At 42.3% G+C, this 25360-nt stretch overlaps 1 protein-coding gene across 2 annotated transcripts in view; it reads left to right on the top strand.

The window, feature by feature from the left end:
* SCAPER (S-phase cyclin A associated protein in the ER) overlaps positions 1–25360 on the top strand; it is a 3157511-nt gene that overhangs the window by 28024 nt on the left and 3104127 nt on the right. For both annotated transcript variants that reach the window (XM_086959426.1, XM_086959427.1), the window contains exon 2: positions 20034–20136. In XM_086959426.1, the coding sequence (XP_086815552.1) occupies positions 20134–20136 (3 nt within the window). In that variant the 5' untranslated portion in view covers positions 20034–20133. The remainder of the gene's footprint in view (positions 1–20033; positions 20137–25360) is intronic.

Raw genomic sequence — 25360 nt, 5'->3', positions numbered from 1 at the left:
AAAAAATAATCAAACGACATTGGCCAATGTTCGTTTTGGAACCGGATTTTTTAACAATCTTTTCAAGGAGCCACCAACTTTCGCTTACACCAGGAATAAGAACTTAGGTGAAATGCTCAAATATTCCACGACAAGGGATCAACAAACATTTAAAGGCACGATAGCTTGCCTTAATTGCAACAATTGCAATAACAGGCACAACAGTGTCACACCCCAGGAAAGGTTACAAAATTAAACTAAAAGTCACAGCAACGTGCGACACTATGAACACCGTCTACCTACTAAAGTGCCCATGTGGCATTGTCTATGTCATCAAAACCGAACAAAAAATCAAGACTTGGATTAATGAGCACAAATCCAACATACGCACCAAGAATTTAAAATCTACAGTGGCCAGCCATTTTCTTCGAAACAATCACAACCTCAATCAACTGAAATTCTTAATCCTAGAAGTGGTATTAAAAAAATGGTCGAGACAACCATAAATTTCTTCTCCAACGCGAGAACGACTGGATAAAACACTCGGGAGCCTGCACCCATTCGGAATGAATGAACGGATTGAACTGGCATGTTACTTATAATTGCTTTAACACAATCTTCTTACATTTTTTTTGCGAATTTCTACATATTGACATTAACGAATAGCTAGGGGAGCCGTTTTTGACTCCATGAAATCGATATAAGTTTCCCTTTTTCAATTTCTATTCAATTGAAAAGTCGAAGCCATGTTTGGAGTACACATTACTGTATTTTTATCAGTATGAATTGGTATATTTTCAATGTGAATTAGCATATAGACAGTTTAATTAGTTGATCTGAAATCATATCACTGATTTATTTTATCCCATGTTCATATTCTTGATTTATCCCTTATACTTTTGATTTATCCTTCATAATCCGGTTTAGCACCACACATCTTAAGATGGCCGCCGCATACAATCACCTTTTTAGTCCTCCTTTTTATCATTACAACTCACTGAGACACGATAGTCCTGCCACCATGAGATTTAAAAATGACTTCACAGCGCAAAGAGTACGAACCAGCATTTGCGATGCAGGGAGTGACAGCGCGTAGTAAGGTATGTGATTAAGGTATGTGATTAGCACCATCTGACTAATGAGAAACGTTTACGGTAACGGAATTATGCGCAGTTATGTTTTGCTAAAGCTGCACGGTCATTACACACGGTTAACAATCGGCACCCGCCTACTGAAACATCCGGCATGCAACACGCGTAAACTTTAAATATCGGCATTGCATGCAAATAGTTTCACACCGTCACTCTGGAGCACCACGAAAACCCAGTTTGTTTTATCGGGCACCTAACATTGGATAACTCTTTGATGTCACTGACCGTATTCAGTATTTGTTCTTCATTTTTTGTTCTATATGGCACTAGGCCCCGCACCACGTTGTCTACCTACATGTATATCTTTCACCGCATCACAGCCTTGTTCAAGCCAACTCACACCGAGCACTTAAACATTAATCTGTATCATTATGCTGCAATAAACTAACACGCACAGTTTTTTCTGAATCCTTTTACTGATAAACACTGAGGATTTAGCATATGTTAACGAAACCTTGAACCTTCTTCTACCACCTTGTTCAAGCTAGCTTACACGGAAGACTCAATTATTAACCAGCACCATTAGCCACGATAATCCAACACGTACTGGTTTCTTTGAATTTTTTTACAAACATTGAGGTTGTAGCATATATGAATGAAACCTTAATTCAGAATATAGTTCCTCATGTTGCTTACGTTTATCCTAGGACTAATCCCTGATGAAGGGTGCAATAATACCCGAAATGCAGTGGAAATGACCGTCACGACAATGTGTTGTAAAAGCAATTTAAAAAGAAGATAAAACGTCTGAATAAAATACATACATTTATTTGAATTCTACAAAAGAGTTTACTACTTTCATTATAAAGAGAGAGCCTACTTTGAAGGACGCAAGTAGTGCCCAGGGTCGACACATTCCATAAGGGAAGTGCAGATTTGAACTTTCTAAAAGTGGCATTTTGAGAATAGTAATCTAAAATCGACTTCACCATAAGCAAGGATTTCCAATTAGGATTACAGAGACACCAAACTTGAATCAGTCATACCTTCCCATTTGGAAACTACACTTATAAAATTTAATAAGGTAATCTCAATGTTCTCCTATGGGAGACCTTGCAGTAGTGAAAAACGAATGTTAGAGTTTTTCATTACCAGGTCATGTAAAACTTTGATATCAACAGAAGGATACAATAGAATAGCGAAGAGGATCCAACACACAGGAGGATGATGTAGCCTGCTGACCCTTCAGATTCAGCAGAGAAGTAGGCTGAGTGCAGGCAGATGGAGGACACCGATGCTGCTAGCGGCAAGAGCATTGAGGAAAAAGGGGAACAACTAAGGAGCAGAGGGTTTAAAAATTGGGCAAACAAGTTGGGAGAGGCAGGTACACAATGGATTAGCTCTAAGGGGAGGGTAACGAATCATTTGAGAACAAGAAGAAGATTTGAGAGTGGGAGAAGCACAAGGGAAAGATCAAGGAAACATAAATGAAACTAGAGGGAGACTTCTCTACAGAAGAGATAGAGGCAGCAATATTCGCAATGCCCTATAATAAAAATATATTAGCTGAATGTTCACTACCTAATTATTGCGGCCAGAGTAGCCTTTTTAGTTTGTGAAGCCATGGTGAACTCGAGATGCAGCAGCAAGCGGACTGTAACTACTTATGGCGTACAGAGAGGACTTAGTGCCTGAGGGATTTAATATTATGCCACAGGGGTACTGTGGAAAAGTAATTGTTATTAAGGATAAAAAAAATTCTTCTTTGGTGTGACTAGATTGTCTGTCTTATTTTGGTGATTTGCTAATTGAGAAAGTACCTCAGTTGTAGACCTCCAACTTGCTCCGCGTCCACCATACACGCTTTAGGAGATTGTTAACATGTACAAGTGATTGACGTATGCATGACTGAAGTGTGCACAAGTAAATACAAAAATAAAAAAATTCCTTCGTATGAAAGCATTTCTCGGCATAAATCCTTCCCATAGAACATGAGGAAATACTATCTCCTGTGTCGCAAGTGAAAACCCAAGCTTTAGGGTTTTGCCAGGGGGTGGATTGCAAGCGCACAAGCAATTTGCATGCAACACCTATTCCAGCACTGATTATTTACATCGGTAAGAAATTGTGTGCGAAGCGCTAGATATTGGAAAAGACTTTTAGAATAATCGAGATTGGGTCTGTAATTAATCGGCACAAACCGGGGCGCGTGTTGGCGAAAGACATAGCTTATAAAATCACGTTTTTCATGAATAATTGTATTTACCATAACAGAAGGATGTTTGACCATAACATAAAGCGCTACTAGCAAACTTGCACTCCATTCATTCTCTAATGTTCAAAAGGCCGCACCCATTTGCTGAGTCTCAAGCTGTTTCACAACAGGCGTTTTATCTGAAAAGTGTTCATTTTTTTGATACAATATGACATATGGTTCTAGGCATGGCTGCAAGTACAGTAATACATTGTGTATGTACAGAGCTACAACAGCACTATTTGCAGTCCGGTCGAACAGAACTTGATCTTCAATCACATTTTTATGTAAGTGACACAACCACAGTGGCAACAATATTGCACCCGAAAACCCTCATGCCAACCACGGAGACCCTTTCACCCAGCAGCAAAAACATTCCAACAAGTTCAGTTGTGTACTTATCCGTGTGCAGGTATATTGGAGAACCCCAGTCTTAGCGCATATCAAGTGGACGTAATAAACATTTAATCAATCGTCACCGTCCACCATTTCCTCAGAGATATCCCTCTTCATCTCCGTCCCCTCTACCCTGGCAGGCCTTAAAAGGACCCCAAATATCCTTGGGGCTGCTGCCTGTTGGGAGGAGCTTGTTTAAGCAAAAATTGGTTCTGTTGAGTAGAACAAGAATACAATTGAGAAAGCTATTAATGCAATCAAAAAACAGAAGACTGCTCTATAACACACATAGAATGAATACTTAGCACTTAATAAATAAGACATGAGATCAAAGATTGTGCGATGTTATTTATATCAGAATTACTTCTTTCAATGATATATACATTACATATGTAGACTGTCAAAACAAAAACAACAAACATCAATATAAAGTGAGAATGGATGACATAAGTGCATGGTGCTTAAGCGGTGAACAATATATACAGTAAAAGCAGTTCCATATATACAAGTTGTGGGGTAGGCCAGATATTGAATTCAGTCCAAAGATTCCTATCTTTACTAGTATAGAATCCAGGTGGTACTGGACCTAGAAAAAGCGTTGACGTTTCGACCCTATGGTGCCCCAATGGGTGGTCAGGACCGGTCATCCTCAAAACAGTTGTGGTGGGCATATTGTAAAGACAGTCCTGTTTGAAGGCCGGAGGTCTCAGCCTAGGATAGTTGAGCGCAATGGCCAATTGTGTACGACGATGGTACGCAGTACCATCCGTCTGCTGCGATTAGTCAGAGCCTGTTGGGAGGAGCTCGCCATAAGGATCGAGCTGTGTGTTGCAATACACCATGTATGTGTGCCTTACTCTTGGTACCAGTAGCGAGTTGCTGGCCCAGCGCATAGCCACCCGATGTTGTCCCAGCAGTAAGCCAATAGCTATTGGTCACCTTACACCACTATGCACCTCCTTGTCGTAGCCCAACAGCGCCAAAAGTGGAGAGGGGTCCAGCACCACCCCAGTGATAGACTCAGGCCCTCCGAACACACCTCGCCAGAATTCCTCTAAGCCTGGCCGTACCTAGTAAGGTGCGCAAAACCTGCTTATGCAGCGTGGGCAGTCCGCACTGTCACGCAAACCATAGCGCTGCAACCAGACTGGTTGTAGTACACTCTGCTGATCTACTTAAAATGCAATAACCTATGTTTGAGGTTTAGGGAGACAGTCTTTGTGAGGGACAACAATACTGCCACTGCTAGTCGCTGATAACTATCCCCAAGTCGCCCTGCCATTCAAGTCTGACCTTGGATACCTCGGGCCTGGTCGCCTCCTGCGCATATGCATACAACCTCGCCACTAGTCTGCAAAGGGCAGCAGTCTGGAGAAGTGATGTCAATGCTGGTATCTCTGCCCTATAATAGGCCCACTGTTCTAGCCCAGTTCCGCTATCGGCCCGCGCACGCACCACGTCCCAGCCACTCATGGCGCTTTTGCCGAAGAAGTCTCCTGTAGTTTGTATACCCAATTCCTTCAAGTACTTTGCTGCACAGTGCTCCTGACCCATGGGAACCATGTACACCAAGCTAAGGGCATATATGGTGAATACAATAAAGACCTGGCCTGTTGCTTTAGGAGCCTCAACCATGAGTTTTAACGTTGCATTCAAGGAATCAAAGACACCATAACTGCGCACCAAAGTTCCAAACAGCCCTCTACCATTAGTGTGGCAAGTCCAGGAATGTGACTTAGCGGACCTATAATAAGTATCTACGTGTGGGGTGTTCAGTATTCCCGTGTGATATCTCAAAGTGAGGGTCTCCCAGTGCACCCACGGTTGCTTCCTGGCCCACGCTAGGTGAATCATGAGAGTCCGGAGGCCATTGAACATCACCCGGCGAAGCAGCATCGGATATTCAGGAACAAGAATAAGAACCGGGGCAGCATCACCATTTTCACGATTGTGATGCGTTCCGTAAGAGATAATGGAAAACTAATATAAAGTTCAATTGCACTTGAGAATTTCTGTTCTGCTTTGTCATAATTGTCTAACATGACAACCGCTGGGTATTTGTGTACCTGTATCCCCAGATAGCTCGCCGAGTCAGTCACCCACTGCACCAGGCATTCTAACTGCATTGGCGTTCTAACTGGGGCACATGGGGAAATGGTAGACTTATCCCAATTGACTCGAAGCCCGGAGTGTTCCCCGAACCACACCACCTCTCTCAGCACTGGTGTTTGTTTAAGCTCTTGATTGTGTATGTAAAGTAACGTATCGTCCGCATAGGCCTAGATAATTAACTTATAGCCCAGGAATCGCAGGCCTGATGTGCACGGTATTCATGCAGCGCACAAGCCAGGGTGGCAACCAAGGACAACCCTGTCTGGTGCCTTTCTTGATAACAGTAGGAGCAGTAACTTTGGCAATAAATCTAATTTACGATGTCTGGTTGATGTAAAGTACGGTCACCAATCACAAAAGTACGTCTCCGACTCCTATGCTTAGCAAGACAGCCAACATGTAGCCCCACTCCATTAAATTGAACACTTTCTCAGCGTCGAGGAAGACTGCTGCTGCATTTAATTAATTAATTAATTGTGGGTTTGTAATGCGCTAGAATCGACTCCCGAAGGAGTATCTCTGCGCAGTAGACTGCTGGGGAACCCGTCCTGGCTTTCCCTTTGAGATGGTCCCTACTGGGTATCTCCAAGGTGAAACCAGGCATCCCTGGCGTATGTGGGGGGGCGTCGTGGAGATGAGGCAAGCTAATGCCCAGAGTTGCAGAGTGTGATCCCTGGTTAGAGTAGGCACCGAGGTGAGAATTATCGAGTCCGCTGACCCTGGTCCACAACCCTGCCGCGTCGGGAATTGAACCCTGGTCCCGGGACATCCTCTGCTCTTGGGGCTGCCGCCTCTAACCAGTGAGCCACACCATTTACCTCTGAGTCTAGTCACTGAATAGTACTGAATAAGGTGCGGCGGTTAAACGTCAAGCTACATCCACGAACAAAACCGGCTTGTTCAGGTTTCGCTATCCCTGGTAATAACAGGGCCAAGCAGTTAGCTAATATCTTTGTGGATATTCAGTAGGGACCAGTAGGACGAGCAACTATCCGCTGGCTTACCCGGGGCTTCTTGCATTATGGGGGCATACAGCCCCATCTGCAGTCATTTCCTCGTATAATGAACCAGGTGTGGGATAAATTGATCCTGATAGGCCTTATAGAAGGCCACTGTAAGCTTGTCAGTACCTGGGGCCTTCCTAGTGGGTTTACACTTAGGAGCTGTGCGTATCTCCCCAGGGCACAGTGGAACTATGAGGCATTCTCTATGCTCAACAGTAAGCCTCTGTGCAAAAGAATCTGTGGTAGCGGTGTCATCGTAAGCAAGCTGCGATTTATAGAACTCATTATAATATCTGTGGAAACAGTCCGATATCTGCTCAGCAGCACAAAGTTTCTGCCCTTGCTCATCCCGTATCTCAAGAATCACATTATCCTTCCGGTGGGGGTGTTTCACTTTCCTAGTGAATCCTTGCTTGTGTGTTGACCAGGTCGCTACCCTTCACCGTACAAGCACGTATTTACCTAGATGGTTCACCTCACTTTGTGCAAATTCATGAAATTCCTCTACCTTATTTCTGATATCACCCAGGAGACTTTGCTTAGCTATTTCCCTGTGTCGCTGCTCTGTTTCTGCAATCTCTGGTTCTAACCTGGCTAATTGGCTGCGTAGCGATTTGAGGACTGGTGTGCTTAGACAGCGTGAAGTTGCATATGTAAACGTTGAACTCTTTCCCATTTCATCACAAATTTGTCTACGGAGCCTATATTGTGGCAGAAAAACCCGACTATCGCCTGCGTCAACCTCCCGCGAAACACGGCATCCAAAAGCCAATACGGGGGAAAGCGTCTCTAAAACACAAGAAGCCGCAGTGTTTCAGTTCCAGTTCCAAAGGACTTGCGAGTGGTCCGAATACATAGTCCGGAGCGGTTTGCAGCATCGTGCTGGCTTCCCGGGACAACAACCAGTAGTCCATGCAGGAATGTATATCATGCACCGATGAATAACGGTGAACCCCTCGCCAGTGGAGGATCTATATTGCCAGTTGTCCAACAGACCCTCCCATGTTGCTATTTGCACAAGAGCACGAGCCTCCGCAGAAGGCCCTATTAGGATTCCCTTTAGATCGATCATGTTTTGGGTTTAGGATGCAATTTAAATCTCCGCCCCATTAATATACAGTATACAATTCTCTTTTCTTTGCTTCGATGAAGGGACTGTTTGGTTTTTTTGTTTTTGTACAAAGCACATTTGCTTGCCTCCGAAATTTCTATGTTAAGGTGTAAAGCAAGTGGACGGCTCTATCGCACAGGATATTCTGCTTATGTAAGAAATGCTGCACTTTTGATTAAACCTGGTGTGCCTTTTGAAACAGATAATCGGGTAAGGCCCTGTCCGCTCCATTATTGGCCTCTCTACTGGTATTACAGCCACCTAGGATAATTTGGTAGGCTACCTCGGAGGGTCAAGCGCCTGCTGCAGAGTTAGCCTGTCACCTGTTACAGAATAATTAAAGGAAAACCGCACGCGCATTCAAAGACAATAATTCTGCTTAGGTGGTCCCGATCGAAACCAGGAAGACGGTCACTCAGGCCCTCGTCACCAGCCGGCTGGACTACGGAAACACCCTCTATGCCGGAACCACAGCCAAGCTACAGAAAAGACTAAAACGCATCCAGAACGCCTCCGCCCGACTCATCCTGGACATCCCTCGACGCAGCCACAGCTCCGGCCACCTGAGGAACCTGCACTGGCTCCCCGTCAACAAGAGGATCACGTTCAGGCTCCTCACCCACGCACACAAGTCTCTCCACAACCTGGGACCCAAGTACCTCAACGACCGCCTGACCTTCCACACGCCCACCCGCCAGCTACGGTCCGCTAGCCTCGCCCTCGCCGCCGTACCACGCATCCGAAGAGCCACCGCTGGAGGCAGATCCTTCTCCTAGTTGGCGGCCAAGACGTGGATCTCCCTCCCCATCCACCTTCGGCTGACCCAGGACCACCTCGCCTTCAGGAGACAACTCAAGACCTGGCTGTTCGAGCAGTAGCGGCCCCCCTCCCCAAGCGTCTTGAGACCCTTCCGGGTGAGTAGCGCGCTATACAAATGTTATGATTGATTGATTGAGCAGTGTGGTCTCTCATGCAGTTGTGACCACCGGCTTTATTATTATTTACAAGGGGCACTTCTGTGGGTGCGCGGTCACACACCTTTTATTAACAGCACCAGTTTCACAGCCGCCATGCTTCCAGTTTAATAAAGCTCAGTAGGTGCCATGCTGAGGAGAGAAGGCCCAGACTCTATTATTAAGCACCGGGCACCAGAGGCAGACTATAAATGAAGCAACTCCGGCTCTTAGCCGCTTCAAAAACTTGCGGTTGAGCAGGCACTTGTGTAAGCCCCTGAATAAGAGAAAAAACAATTTGCTCTTTCTTGTAAATATAGGTAGGTTAGCACAAAAATGCCCCCAATCCGTTAGTAGGACGGTAGTAGTCCTTTAAGAAGACCCCTCACTCACCAACCTGGTTGGTGACATGCTTTATCACTGGGGTCCCACCCCATAGGCCGAGTGCCTATAGGGTGTGCTACGACACCTGTCTACAGTGGAGCGGGATTTTGTATTCTTTTTTATATGTGCGAATTATAGGAAAAAACACTCAAAGCGGTTTTGGTCACTTCTTGGGCTTCGGATGAAAACAAGACGGCGATTCTCCGTCACTTCTTAGAAGTGGTCATCTGTCGATAAACCTACTCAGTTCCCGTGCACGAAGCCCCAATGTGTTTTCATCCGAAGCCCAAGAAGCGACCAAAACCGCTTTGAGTGTTTTTTCCTGAATCCAGGATTGAACACAATTTTTACACTAAGACCCATATTTGTGGTCTGTAAATTACTTGTGGGCAGGGCGCGCCTTAGCGTGTGCGTACCGCCCCTTGTAAATCTCACGGTCCTGACGAAAACCATAAAATCTTTTTCAATGGTTGAAACATGTAGACCTAATTTACCTTATAATTTCTAGCACATAGCACACTTGGCTATTTTTAGCAGAACCTTTATTTTATAATACACTTCTCGAGACACCAAAGCCCTCATAATTGGGCAAAGGTGCCACACGGTTTTATTTAGGGTTCAGACGCTCAGGAATAAAGTCTTGAACGGAGTAGTACTGACCCTTTTTAATATACCTTCGCATTTCTATAATTCGCACATATAAAAAAGAATACAAAATCCCGCTCCACTGTAGACAGGTGTCGTAGCACACCCTATAGGCACTCGGCCTATGAGGTGGGACCCCAGTGATGAAGCATGTCACCAACCAGGTTGGTGAGTGAGGGGTCTTCTTAAAGGACTACTACCGTCCTACTAACTGATTGGGGGCATTTATGTGCTAACCTACCTATATTTACAAGAAAGAGCAAATAGTTTTTTCTCTTATTCAGAGGTTACTCCTCCTTTGTTATTACCATAAATTCCGGGGACCAGGAGTTCCCACCTCACATATCTATATATGTAAAATTTTCCCTCACTCTCCCTCTTGTTAAAAACTTGTGTAAGCCCCACACAACACTCTGCTGCATTGTGCATGAAATCTGCGTACTCTGCATTTTTTTATTTAAAAAGGAATAATATAAAAGTATTTGTGCATTTTCTATGTATGCTGTTGCCATCGTCCGTCTTCTCAATATAAAACAGGAGGCTGGCAAGCAAGCATACCTGAGCACCAACTGTACCCAGAGCATGCTAAACTGCCATTCACATGTTCATTATGCTTACTAAAGGAGATGTACTTTATTATACAAAGCCTCTGCCAAGCTAATTTGCAATCCAATAGGTCTCGCATTTACGCGAGTTTAAGCTATTGGCATTGTAAATGTTAATACCTTTTATCTTAAATGCAGTGCAATATGTGTCGTATTTACGAGAGTTTAAACTATTGGCATTATGAATAACAATGCCATTTATGTTTTAAAAATTAAAACAAAACTTAACGGCTCAAACTGGTGTTAATGCGAGGCCTATTGCATTGCAAATGCTTGTTACATTTGTCTGCAAGAGTGCAGGGACATCATCTTCCCCCTCAATGAGGTGGGTGAACATTTAAAGTTGTCACTAGAGATCTATGTATTGAAACCAAGGTGGGGGGTTAGACAGTTGCTTATAAGGGACACCTCCCAATTTGAATCTTCTATGCAAGATCTAGAGACTAATATTCCTTCTGGCCTCGAAAGATCCGAGGATTTCTGCTCCTTAAAAACGACTTCTTATGACAGATTAGAGACCCTATAGATTTTGATCATTCATTAACCATACTTAAATACACAATGAAGGTGGCAAATCCAGCCGCCTTTTAGCACATATGAGTACCAAACTCATTCCATGTAACTCCCTTCGCATAACTTTATACTCTGGAGCATCTGTAGCTACGCAAACCAGCCTTAATAGTGCCTTTTTTCATACTGTTGTGCGTTGGTCTTTCAGTGGTTGAGGCCACCACTGATGCCATAGATAGGTTCCTCATGGCGATTCTATTGCCCCGGTTGTCAAATAACCCTTGGCTAACTATGGACTTGCTACTCGCGCTAGAAGAGATTAGGAAGGTTATGCACAACCTTCTGCATGGTAAGGCCTGAGTCCAGATGGGATTCTGTCTTATATTTATTCCAAGTTCTCTTTACAACGGGCTTTTACATTGGTTACTCTCTATCACTTCGAACTGGGCTCCCATCATTATTTTATGGGTGAGGCAATCCTCTCCACTATACTAAAACCTCATAAGGATCCTGCAGATGTGTCCACTTATCGCCCAATATCTTTTCTGACTTCTGATTTGCAAATCCTAGCCAAACTCTTAGCTTGTAGATAATCATGTGAGCTCCCAAGATTTTTGTTTTCCCCAATCTTTTTATTTAAATTTTCAGTAAAAAGCACAATACAAAATAGAGCATTGTTAAAAACCAGGTCATCTCACACCTGGACACTTTAAAATTCCCCCTCTCAGTGTGATTCTCAACATTGCTTGATTGTTGAGCTTGACCCTCTGTTTGCAGACATCAACATTGTCTGGGGTACCACAAATATTACATCTGTAGTCATTCCTGTGTCCCAAAATTTTGACCCATTTTTAAGGGCAGCCTCGTCCTTCATAGACAACCCTTTCAGTCAGCATGCATCAGTATGTCGTGTTTCCAACCAACTAACTGGGGCATGTTTTCCGCTCCCCTCATTTTTGCGATATTCCTTTTTGCGATAGCGAACCCCAGTGTTAACCGTATATGGTCAATATGGTGCTGGTCTGTTTCCTCCCAAACATTCAGAGCACAGCATTTCGCAGTCTGGGTGAGGGAGGATCCATATACTTGGTTCAAATACTCAGTTAACGGCACCCAAAGCTCTGTATTTTTGGACATTCCCATTCCCTGTGATAAAAGGTATACACCATAAGAAACACAGGGGGTCTATTAGCTAACTATTAGAGCTATGCTATCACTACGGAGTCACCTAGATCTCAATGTGTGTGCCAAAGAATAAGGACAAAGTAAGAAAACAAGTGGATACAAAGGTGAAAAAGAGATTGATACATTATAGACTATTCATCAGTGGCTGACCAGTCCAAAAGAGTGATGTAGGGTTTCCATCAAAAAAGACTTTTGTGATCAGTCATATCATCTGGCCAAACCCTGGAGTGTGAACGGCTAGTCCCCTGATCAATGGGACTGAACCACACAGTGATATCTTAGGATTTGGTCCACCAGTACTGATGAAACATCCGCAATGACTGATCTATTGATGGTTTTGAAAAAGGTGCAACAAAACAGAAAATGTGACTTAAAATAGGATAGAATGTCCTCCTTTACGCAACTTTATTCTATGGACAAGACATGCCTCCTAATTACAAACAGAACAGTGCAAGATGACAGTAACAAATATCTGTCTGTAAAGGGGCCAATATGTTTCTGCCTATTGGGTGTCTAATCCCACGGCATTCATCAGGGCCTCTGTTCTTATGCTCGTTGTACTCTTACAAGTGAAAAAAGTTCACCTCCACCATAAGAAGAAATGGGAAAACTGAAAAGAGATGGTTCACTACGGTACAACCTGTAATAACCATATGTTGTCACCCTTCGACTCCCTCGTACTCTAGTGAATCCTGCGAAGGAAAACACATCAAACAATAACTATATATCTGATTGTATCGGTTCTCAATACACCCTATCCACCCAACATTAATATGTGAAAAAAGTAGTAAATTCAATGCTCACCCCGACTGATGGGTGAAGCTACCTCACCTCGCCTGGACACTGCTCAGGTATAGGAAGCACCGCACTGGTATAGGGAAGAAAGGAGGAAATGTCGCATAATAAAGCTAAAAACATATAAGCCTATCGCTATGTGTCAAACTCCGTCCTGTATTGCCCTATTTCCCAGAGTTTAAAACTGAAGTAGGTCCATAGCAGCTCCAGTGGACCCAGCAAACTAGTGTCCTAACACTATTAACTCTGACAACTACTGGTCTAAATCCCAGCAAAATTCTAATCACAAGATGTTATTTATTCATTTTGATACCAACTCTGTAGTATCTTGGCAGCAAATAGTCTCACTTACCTAACCGTCGGTACCTCAAGCTGTCATCTGAGGCTTGGGGGAGGCACCGACCTCAGTGGGGATTGAGTATAAATAGGCTATGGGGGATAGTTTGTATGGTAACCTTCCGCCTAACTTGGATACTACATCTCAACCCAATAATCAATGTGACATGTCCTGTACTATATTGTTTGCCCCAAAACATAGAGGACAGTACCTTTTCCAGTGTTCAATACCCATTAATGATCAAATATTAAGTATATTCCACTGCGCACTACTTTGCGTTCGAAACCACGCTCCAAATCACGCGTGATCTCATGTAAAAACTACAAAACTGCATCATCGCGGCCAACTTAGTAGTCTTACCGCGATCACTAGGAAATAACGCGTGATCGCGCGCGAAGGACTACCAGATATCATCACGGCAGCCATAATTGTAGTCCCGGCATCGGCGTCTTTCAAGATAGACACAATTACGCCGATATTAGGACAACAACAAAAGGGGAACAGTCTCCCTAGGTGTAAAATAAGTGTTAACCCCTCAGCTCTCCCTTAGTGGCAATAAATAGGGAAATAGAAGGACTAATGGGTATGGCGTGATATCGCGAAATCTCGCGAGGTCTCCATGGTGGGAACTACTCAGTGACATCACTTCAGGGCAAACTGGTAGTCCAGCAATGTCGCGCATAGGCAAACTATGTAGGATTACAAATGCAAAGTAGATGACTAATGGGCTAAACAGAATTGCACAGCCAATCTGTGTATTTTGACCTTACAGAGACCAATATTACTGTATATAGAGAATGATTTTCAAAAAACACTATGCCAATTTAATTCCAAGGTGGTAGTATTTTATGGCCAGTGGTCTTCGTGTTCATAGTGCAGTATCTATGTGATTTAATAGTATATCAGAGCTGTCTCGCTCACATGTTGCACTAGGACTTCTATATCAGTGTGTAACGAGTCTCAACAACTCGCATTGGCTTGTCATGTGTCCATGTACCTATTGGTAACATTTGCAATGCCGTAGTAAGGAGTTACAGTAGAGTTCACGGAATATCATCGTTTAATCCCCTTTTGTCTGACTCCAGCTTATAAATCCATTGTTGTTCTTTTCTGAATAGGTATTGAGACACATCACTTATATGACTAGGTATATGCGGTTTCTCTAACACTGTCCATTGAAAATCAGTTTCGTGATGTGCCTGTTCTACAAAATGTCTGGTGAGTCTAGTATGACTTTTTTTACATCGGAATGAACTCTTGTGCTCCAGTATTCTCGTGCGAACACGCCTAGTGGTCATTCCTACATATCGTGTAGAACACGAACAGGTCAGCATATAAATCAGGTTAGTGCTGTTGCAATTACTGAAGTTGTTCAGTTGCCAAGGTCTATTAGTACCTATGTCAATTTCCTTGGTGTGTCTCGTCTGGGGACATACCGAGCATGTGCCGCATGGATGATGCCCTACCACCGGAGGGAGATCCCAAAGGGTTTCGCCAAGTTTTTTCGGAGTCTCTCTTGGTCGTGTATGAACCAGGCGATCACGAATACTGGTGGCCCTTTTGAATGCAAACAGAGGTTGTGCTATTTTGTCTTTACCATGATTCAAAAGACGCCAGTGTCTTTTAACTATCTTTTGTATTGCATTGCTTCTGGTATTGAAGGTACTCACAAACGTGAGTCTTTCCAATGGTGGTTTGACACATGGGGCTTCGAGGAGTGCCTCTCTGTTGTTGTTCAAAGCTTTTTTTCTCGATTGCTTGATGAGCCGTTTGGGATAATGTCTATCTCTCAATTGTTGACCCAGGTTATCAGCATGTATCTCAAAGTCCTCTCTACTAGAACAATTCCTACGGACACGTAGGAATTGGCCATAAGGTAAATTTTGGCACAGGGACTTAGGGTGATAACTCTCATACAGGAGAAGTGAGTTTCGCGCCATTGGTTTCCTATAGAGTTCACTCTGCAGGCCTGCAGGAGTGGCATAGATAGATAAGTCCAGGAAAGCTATTCTATCTCTGTTGGCTTCCATGGTGAATTTCAGGAACTGATTTTTGGCTATTCAACCATTGATGGAATTGGTTGGCAGAGTCCAGTGATCCCCTCCACACCACCAAAATGTCATCAATATAACGCTTCCACCACCTGATAGGTGTTTGGAGGGATTGGTGGGGGTTAACACATATTGTTGTTCAAACTGGTGTACATAAAGGTTCGCCAGACTCGGCGCGAAAACGCTGCCCATACTGGTTCCAGAGATCTGGAGAAACAGCTTGTCTTCGTGTCTGAAAAAGTTCCTTTTCATGGCCAAAGTGGCTAAGGCCATTATGAAGGGTACAGGTGTAATAGTGTCCCCTATGCTATCCCCCCCTTTTGAGAAGTTGGTGTATTTACCTGTGGTAAAAGGTATCAACATGGTCACATGACCTCCCAAGATTGGTTCATATTGACCAATTTGCCTTCTTACTGAAATGTAAGACCTCCCTCAACCTTCGCAGACTGTGGGGTGTCAAGAGCGCTGCGGCTGATTTGTTCCCTAATGCGACCTGCAACTTTTTGATGTAGAAAAGACCTTTGATTCTTTGCAATGGGGGATACATGTTTAAAGTGCTTGAGTCATTTGGAGAGGGCCATTTATGCGCAAATGGGTAAAAATTGTATAACCTAATCCGAATGTCAGAGTAAACACAGGGAAGTGTATCTCGTGGTCTTGTGTAGTTGGCAGGGTCACCTGTCCGGGCCGCCTAGTGTAATTGCTATTTGTGTTGGCTATTGAATCACTTGCTGTCCACCTGCATTCCCTGGGAGTGCAGTGGGGGCTTTCTGATACAATGCATACTGTATCAGTGTATGCAGACAATGTACGTTTGTATGTTAAAGATGTCTCAATAGACCTCGCCGTTATTGCACGGACTTGAGGTGATTTTGCTCAGATCGCTAGTCTTTTTGTGAATTGAGCTAAATCCAGTGTTTTGCCTAAGAGGTTGGGGCTCTCTTTTAGATTCCTAGGTATAACTATTTACTATTCTGTAGAGGATCTTGGGATAGCAACCTTGGAAGAATGGTGCAAGCACTTAGCACACAGGTTGTATTTTGGACTTCACTCCCACTAACAACCATGGGCCGCACAGCTGCGGTTACTGCATCACTAAAAGCTGGAGCAATAACTCAGTTATTTTATATTTCACTGAGTTGCGTTGCACCCACGCAACATTGAAGTAGCCCATTAAGAGAGAGGACCTCTGCCTCCATGATTTTGAACATTACTATTTAGCTGCACAGCTTCAGTTGGTGATCCCAATCCTAATCTGAAACAGATCTCTGATGTAGAAATTATACTGAAGACTCTTTGCACACATTTTTTTGCGAGGTGTCCTCAGATTCCCCCTCCTGATTTACTGCATACGGTTGTAATTTTTGAGACACTCGTGTGATTTAGATGTAGGTCCCTCCGTAGGCCTCCGCAATTCCCACTTATAGGGCTCCACACACAGACTAGTTGGCTCTTACCAACTTCGTTCCTGGACTGATCCTGGATTGTCTACAATAGGCAACTTATTTGTTAATGGTAAAAGTGTTGATTTGTCATCTCTGATGACTGACTATGACATTCCACTAGGACAGTTTCTTACATATAGTTGAATTAAGTACGGACGTAGAAAATTCTTTCAAATGCAATCCTCTTAACCCCTTCCATGCTCATGACGAACTCCGCTCGTCATGAGGCACACTGGAGCTGTGCTTATGACCAGGTGAGCTCGTCATGAAATAATGCCTTTTGAGCTTTTCCAGCACAGGAGGGGAAAAGCCATAGCAGCCAAGGTGTTAACCCACAACACATGAAGTTGATCAAACACTGTGTTCAATGGGTGATGGCAATAAATTAATAAAGTATCAGGCTCATATACAACATTGGGACTTCTATTGAGCCCCACTTCAATTGTCATGGGAATCCGATCTAGCGAGATCTCTCAGTGATGCGGAATGGTAAAAAATATTGAAATACCCACATAAAATATTCTACAAATCCAGATTGAAGTGTATTCAATTCATTATAGTAAATTGAGCATATCTGACACCTAAAAATATTGGCATGGACTGTGAAGGTGCAGGCTTGAGATGCCCTCTGTCTCCTTCTCCAAATGCTAATTTACAGCCCATGCTGTGGTCACGTGGCTCTTTAAAAAAAAAAAAAAAAAAAAAAATTATTAATATGTCAAAAGTCCTATAAGGCGCAGTGCTCCTTAAGCCAGGAAGCATCAGCCATTGCAAGTCATAGTATTTGACTATTCGGTTACATAGGTCACGTGGCTCTCTTCACTTCTGTTGGCCCAGAGTGTTAGAAATATTGTCTCTTACAACAGATCAAGTACTTGTGAGTTATCTGGAATAACCCATACTTCGTCTCTTCCACAAAATCTAATAGAGGATTGAGATGGTTTCTTGACTTACCAATACTCCTTGCTTAACATAATATAACAATACATTGAAAAAGCACATTTCCTTCTATGGTAGAACTGGAGAAGAACCTACTCCCATGGCTGGTATTTGAAAGTACTCCCTTTTATAGGGAGGAGCTGGAGGGATTAGGAAGCACCATATTGTGAAGTTTAAAACCCAAAGTAAAAATGAGGATTGTCTCCATGAATCTCTCGTCTGTAATGGAATTATTTTGATATCCTGCAGCTACTAATTAAATGTTCTATTAATAGTATATCTATTTTGATCATCCTATGTTTTAGCAGTTTGGAATATTTTTTTTAGATTGGTCTAGGTTAGATTAGTTGAGTGTTCTGGGTAACCTGGTGCATTATTATGCTACTGACTGGGTTTTGGAAGGGGGATTGGGAATGCAAAAGTTTCTAGATTGGTGAAGAGAAAAAAACCAAATGCAAAACATACTTAAAAAAAGTGCCCACTGTATTTTTTTTTTTTTTTTTAATGCTGCTTTATCACACGATTTAACTGGGCTGATTTGTATGGTTTTATAGTTTCTTGCTTTAATAAAAAATCTACATTAATACCCCACAGAATTGAATGTTTTATTTCTGTGCAAGCGATATCTTTTGCATCAAGGTTTAATTTTTTTGTTACATTTCTTTATTGGCATATCAGTCAACATAATATTTAATGCATTCATCACAAAAGGCGCTCGTTGTTACATAATCCATCCAATTAAAGCGACTAACATAAACCGCCCTAAACTCTCTGTGATAAGGACACATCATAATGACCCATTGCTCCCTCTGAAGGAGAAATACGCCCATGCCAGTAGTCACCATAATCACTTTTTACTTCTTGAGAACATTATATGGTGATCATCCACAGAGATATAACTCTTTACTAACTCTAGATAACCAAACAAGACTAAAGCGCAATAACTGAGGCTGTTATTTTTACTCGTTAACCTCTTCACCTAGTACCACCTGTTCCAAAATCAAACTTTTAGAAAAGTCTCCAACCCACTGAAGTTCCTCGAATAATTGTGATTGTTAAGTATGGGAATCAGCCTCCATCTCGCACATCTTTTCTAGCCAGGATGGAAATGTTGAGATTATGCTAGTTTTCCAATAACACAAGATGTTCAGTTTAGCAATTCCTATTGCAGTACCATACGGTTTAATTTTAATGTTTATAAGTGTTTATATATCAACATTAATATATAAAAAACAAAAAAAAACTATTAAAAAAATGTTACAATTTTCCTTTCCTTTTATACACAGGCCAGAGCGATTGGTTTTGTTAATACTTATTCAACAATATCAAAATTACTGTGTACCAAGGGTTAACCCAAAATCATCACTCACTCTAGAATTGCACAAATTAGCTCCCAATCGTTGGTGTAAACATTAGCGTTGAAGTTTTTTGTGTCGACGTTTGAATGTTATTATAGCGAAATTGCACACCATTACTGCTGTCTTTCTGCTAGGAAACCCTATGAAAGAAGCTGACGAAACCAAACGGCACCACCTTTACCCACTCAACAGCCATTCACGCCAAACTGCAGCTTTGGTGCTGGTAGGCATAGCAGTTGGCCAGATGAGACTGGAAAATGTGGGTAGTTGAAGGCGTATTAGTGGTATGGTTCAAGAGTGCTATTTGAACTGTGAACGAGTTCAGAGTTCCATGGCTACCTTTTCGCATACTTTGAACTAACTGACCAAGACCAAAGTGAAGCTGTGTAACATTGGTACAGTGCAGAGGTGAGATTGGGACCTGCGTACTATTACCAACGGGAGTTTTGAGCTGTAATCCAAACAAAGATTTTAGTGGGAAACTTGGAGCTTGCCCCAAAATTAGCTCCCTGTGCTCCTTTTTAAACTACTAGTGTCCTTGTTATTTTGCGCTGATCTTGGATAATGGCTGCATAATCCATTGACTAGTGGGAAAGAAAAAAGATTTCCTTTTTTTGTCCAGTGGAATAAAGTTTATACGTTTATTTTCTGAAAAGAGACCAGTTATTTTAGGAATCACATTTTAAAGGAGTGAAATCTTATCGAAATCCTATTGTACTGAATTTCTATGTCCAAATTTTCAAACCCAGTCTCTCAAAATATAAATGCAGAGTAAAAATAGTTTAAATGTATGTTCTAATGATTTTCTGTAACGGGTAACACACATTAGAGTTGTAGATCTATGCTGGGACATTTACTATGATTCATTTATAATCCTAGGTGTGGGGTATGTTATGCCTAGGCTGCCACAGAAGAAGCTGTATTGAAAGATTCTTGAGAAACACCACCACCGCCCATCAAGAAATTAACATTTCATCATATGGTAAGCCTTTGAACATGCTAGCTTTGGGAGTGGATACAGAGGCAATGTTTGTTCCCGCATATTCCTTATGTAGACTACCAGTTGAGCACATTGACAATAGGATAACACGTTTTACTGTTTTGTATAATGAATGTATTTTTTGTTATAACATTGGTAAATCTTGTGGCTTATATTGGCGTTCCGTTAAAGTATAAAATAAGAGTTGTCTATTTTATTTCATCAACTTGCAACATGCGTTCAAATGGAGTAGTGACTGATAGGAACCTCAATATTCCACTCTTTAGTCTGTAATTAAAAAAAAAAAACTAACTATAGTGTAGCATATGTCATGTGCATCTTTCAGACGAAGGTACTCATGTCTTTTTATTTTTTATTTGAATCATATACACTGTCTTACATTTTCAGTCCTCAAGTGTTCAACTAACAAATTCCTTTACAATATTAAAAATATGACACCGTTTTAACAAGTATTGTGAAGTTGAATAGAATTTAGGTGGCCATATCAATTAGTTACTATATTTAGTAGTAAATTCCAAGTTGTTGAATGTGGTATTTTACATGCTATTTTCTGAACAACAGAAGAGCAGTTTGAACAGGTGAGGCATGGAGAACTGCTGGTGCATCATAATGTACTAATTGTTCTGGTCATAGAATGGGCTATTCCTGTTATTTTTCCCTTTTTTAAATTGCTACAATAAAAATTACCAATTAGGGAAATAATTTGAATGTGGTGAGCTGCTTTTCTTTTTCTTAAAGTATGAGGATCATTAGTCACCATAAGATCCTGTTGAGAATCTCGAAATATTGGTGACAAGAAGGTTTCCAAGATTGAATTTGGGCAATACTTCAGAAATGCATGCCACTCAAATAATATTTAGATAAGTTCTAAGAGTCTGCAATTAACTTCTATATTTGTTTGCAAACCAAACGGAGAGAAACTATTTTAAAAGAGAATTAGAATTTGTTTCAGTGTTTTTTTTGCAAGAATGAGACTTGATGGCTTTTTTATTCAAATGAAGGATTCATGTTTGCTGTACTATCCAAGGTGGTGTTGCAGCTCCTCTTTGTTGGATTTCACCATAGCCAATGCATCTGCAGTCCATTTCTGAGCTTTTTAACGCATACTCTGGCCTTTCTCTAGACTTGTTGCCACGTCATGAAGTCCTGATCAAAGGTGGGCTCGCTCAGTGTTGCACTCCAACCAATGCTGCTTATTTAAGACCCACATTAGTATGCTCTTTGTTTTGTGTTATGTTTTCTACTTTAAACATTTTCTATTGTTTCCATGAGCCTCTTGGTGCTCTTCACCTTGAACTTGATTTCGCTAAAACCCCCAATTTATGCTATGTAGGGATCCCGCAAGGCTTTTAGTCAGAGAAGCAACCGGGTGCACAGCCTAAGTGAGCGCACTGGATATTAATAAGCTATAATTAGGTGGTGCAGATGGGCGAGTGGAGAGCCCTTTGAACCACTCAAATTTAAGTAGACTGAGCTACCAAATGTAGAGATTACGGGTTTACCCAATGCACTCGAACAACAATGGAACATATATTATGTGACATGTAAACATATAATACAAAGAACAAAGCAACAGAAGTTTCTCGGAAGCTCCAGAGGGAGAGTAGTTCATTGGAGTCCTTTATTATGTCAAACAGCCAGCCGACACGTGTTTCATCACTATTGCGAATCCTCAGGGCTATAATGGCTGTGTCAAAACCAGAAGGTCTTGTAGCTGGTGATAATTCCGACCCAGCCCGGCCCGTGGGTGTTTAGATGAAGAAAGAACAGGGAACTGGTCTCCAAACAGTATGAGGAGGCTGTAGGCAAAATTGTCCCGTATTGAAGCAAACGCCGATAGACTGAGTAGTCTATTGGATAGTTGGTGTATATTATACACGCTGCAAGCCGGTCTCAGATACACGAACACTCTGACTCTTGATAAATATTGAAGTCGTACTCGACTCCAAGCTGGGGGGTTTTAACAATTAAACCCCTTGAGACCGCTACTGTTTACAAATAATATACACCAATATCCAACTGTCGCTTTGTTCTTTGTATTATATGTTTACATGTCACATAATATATGTTCCACTGTTGTTAGAGTGCATTGGGTAAAGCCGTAATCCCCAATTTATGCCGTGTTTTATAGTTTTTGCTAAATTGACTCTGTGTTTAAAAATATCCTGAAGTTTACAAATCAATTATTTTTTCACTTTTATTTGTACCTTCACGTTCGCGTAAACTGTGCTTTAGCACCAGTTGTACTAATTCTGTTGCAAATATAAAAAACAATAGTTTTGTTTGAAATGTATAATATTTTGCATTACCTTCACTAGATTTTGGTTTATGATGTTAATAAGGCTGTATTGACCACCTATATTAAATGTGGAAATGGAGTTCTAATAAGGGTTGGGGAGGAGGAGCAACGTGGCCCCCTGCCCCTTTAAAATTCTTTAGGCCCTGGGGGATGTGGTCCCAGGGACTAATGAGGCTCTGGAGGGGGCCTCACTGCCCCTCCCCTATTTTATTGGTATGGCCGTAAGGGATGCGATATCCAGGGCAAAAAAGGCTTGAGGAAGGGGGACCGTGGGGACCCACTCCCTTTAAAAAATATATATATATATATTTGACCCTGGGGGATGGGGTTCCCTGGGACCGAAGTCCAGCCCTATGCTGCGCACTCCAAAGGCTGTGCGTAGTGTGGGGTTTTCAGCCTGGTGGGGGTTTGGCCACAGGGCCTGGCAGCAGTCCAAACCCTGTGATCAACCCCCGCTGCGCATGCAGTTGGCTCCCTGCAGGGAGTTGAAAGCTAGGCCTAACTGCAACACCGGCCATGTGGCTAATCTCACTCTCCGCACGAGCAAAGGTTATGCGCGGTGTGGGATGAGCTGCCTCTGGGTGGCTGCCTGCAAGGAGTTGTATGCTGGGCCTGGCAGCAAGACCGGCCCTGTGGCAAATCCCATCCTTACTGTGATGAAAGGCCATGCGCAGCATTAGGTTCGCTCCCCACAGGAGGGTCGGCTGCCTCCGTGTTGGTTGGCTTGCTCCCGGGCACTGTTGGCAACTCCCAGCTGTGCATGGCCGAGGGCCGTGCGCAGCATGGGGTTGACTGCCTGTGGGGGGTTGCCACAAGGCCTGGCCACAGGTGGGGGTTGTCTTTACGTATGGTAATAAAATATTACTTTAGTTTAAAAAATCTTTGGAAATTCACTGAAAAACCAAAGCTTACAGTAATGTTATAGTTAGATGTGATAAAAAGATTTGTTTTTGTTTGAAAAGAAGAAAAAACCTTAGAAATTCACAGGTTAAAGTAACGTTCTAGTTAGGTGAATGTTGGTGATGATATTAATGTTTATAACTAAAAGAAAAACACAGAAATTCACCAATTATCATGCACTGCTTATGATCTCACATATTACATCACTCACAACATGTTGTATGATATATTTATTACATCAGCTACGCTTGTTTTGTACACATTGCTTTATAAACTAATATGGCACTAGAGGCCTAAAAGTAAGTCCAAAATAGCTCATTATAATACGAAGCATCATTAATGCCATCATGGATACAACTCCCTTAGGTGTAGCAAGCGTGCATTATGTACAACATTGACCCTATACCGTACACTTACTAGTAGCCTATTTCACATTAACAATCAACCACATATATATGGGAAACCCTCATTACACTTAGTGATTGACCTTGTTTTCCCGGAGAGTTTACTGTGGTCCAGAAAACTGTTTATGCGTGTTATGTGTGCCCCTGTCAAATTGCGGAATGGACGTGTAGTGTATGTGGAGTCAAATGAGTAGAAGCAACAGTGGTCCTATGCAAGGAAGGAATGTACTCAAGGGATAAATATAGACCCAATGGAAACTATATTGTATATTGACTTGCCCAGCCGGGCAGAGGTCCAATATTTAATTTTTAACACAATTTTTAGAAAAATACCTTCAACAATTTCTTGGAGATGGGCACAGGCCTCTGCCCAAACGTTTACAAATTGTCATGGTTAGCAGAGTGGATAGAGAGTAGAAAAAGGTTTTTAGGCAAAAGCTAATATACTCTGTGCATATAGCAATAACAGAATTCACATTCACACCATTACTTGAGTTATAGTCATTAATACACAACACAGTATATGGTGTAGTAATTGTCGACGGCGTTTCGATCCCATTAGAGAGTTACAGGGATCATCATCAGGACTGAATAAAGCCTAATTATTCCTACCCATGATGGCCTAAAGGAAAAGGGAGAAAAATAAAGAGGTTTGTCCAAGGGAGGACGCATATTAAAGATCGCTACAAGCTTACATTTGTCCATGAGCTTGATTATAAGACATGAGTGACATTCAGTGTCGCCTTAAGGGCCTATGTCAAGGAATTGTGCACAAGGAGTGAAGTGAAGTTAAAAATTAAGAGATTTAAGAATTTTAAAAAATACCGTGGTGACAAAGGCATTTGTTAATAGCAGCAGCATTCATGCAGTACCCGCGTTTTCCATACGGATGTACCAGGTATAGTCAATGATGAACTTCATAATGCCCTGTGCCCTGTGGACGTGCAAACATACGATAGTTACAACCTATTACGGCGATTGTGAATGGCCACGTTAGCGATGCTACATTGGTGGTAAACGGTTTGTGATGAAACGTGGGCGATTGGCGGTGGTAGAAAGGGGTCGTGATGCGACGTGTGCGGTGGTAAAGCAATTGTGTTTTGAGAAAGCAATTGCGTCTCAGACGTAGAAATTGGGAGTAAGGTAAGCTATCTTTCAGGACTCGTGGGTGACAGCTACTGTAACTCAGTAGAGAGTTCCTTTCCGTAGGCTTACGGAATAAGGATGTGAACAGTAGGCTGTCCCTGTGTTGTATGCAGAGATCCAGGAATGGAATGCTAGTTTTACTGTGGGTTAGGGTAAACATTAAGCCATTACAATTGTTATTGAGCCAATGCTGGAATAGTGGCAGGGCTTCAATGGGGCCTTTCCAGATCATAAAGACATTGTCTATATAACGTTTCCATTGCACCAGTCCCAGATGGGATGGGTTGGTGGATGGTAAGATGATGTCACATTCAAGCCAGTCCATATAAAGAATGGCCAGGGTAGGGGCCATTATCATGTACCTTAAGTATCTTTCTGGTGAAGGTTAAAAAGGTCATAATGAAAATGCCGCAAGCTGACAATTACATGTAGTCAAATCAAAGCAACCTTGAATCTC

Source organism: Lissotriton vulgaris, chromosome 2_2, assembly GCF_964263255.1.
Source record: "Lissotriton vulgaris chromosome 2_2, aLisVul1.2, whole genome shotgun sequence".
NCBI lineage: Eukaryota > Metazoa > Chordata > Amphibia > Caudata > Salamandridae > Lissotriton > Lissotriton vulgaris.
Note: the sequence above shows the minus strand (reverse complement) of the source record. Positions and strands in the feature narration are given on the sequence as shown.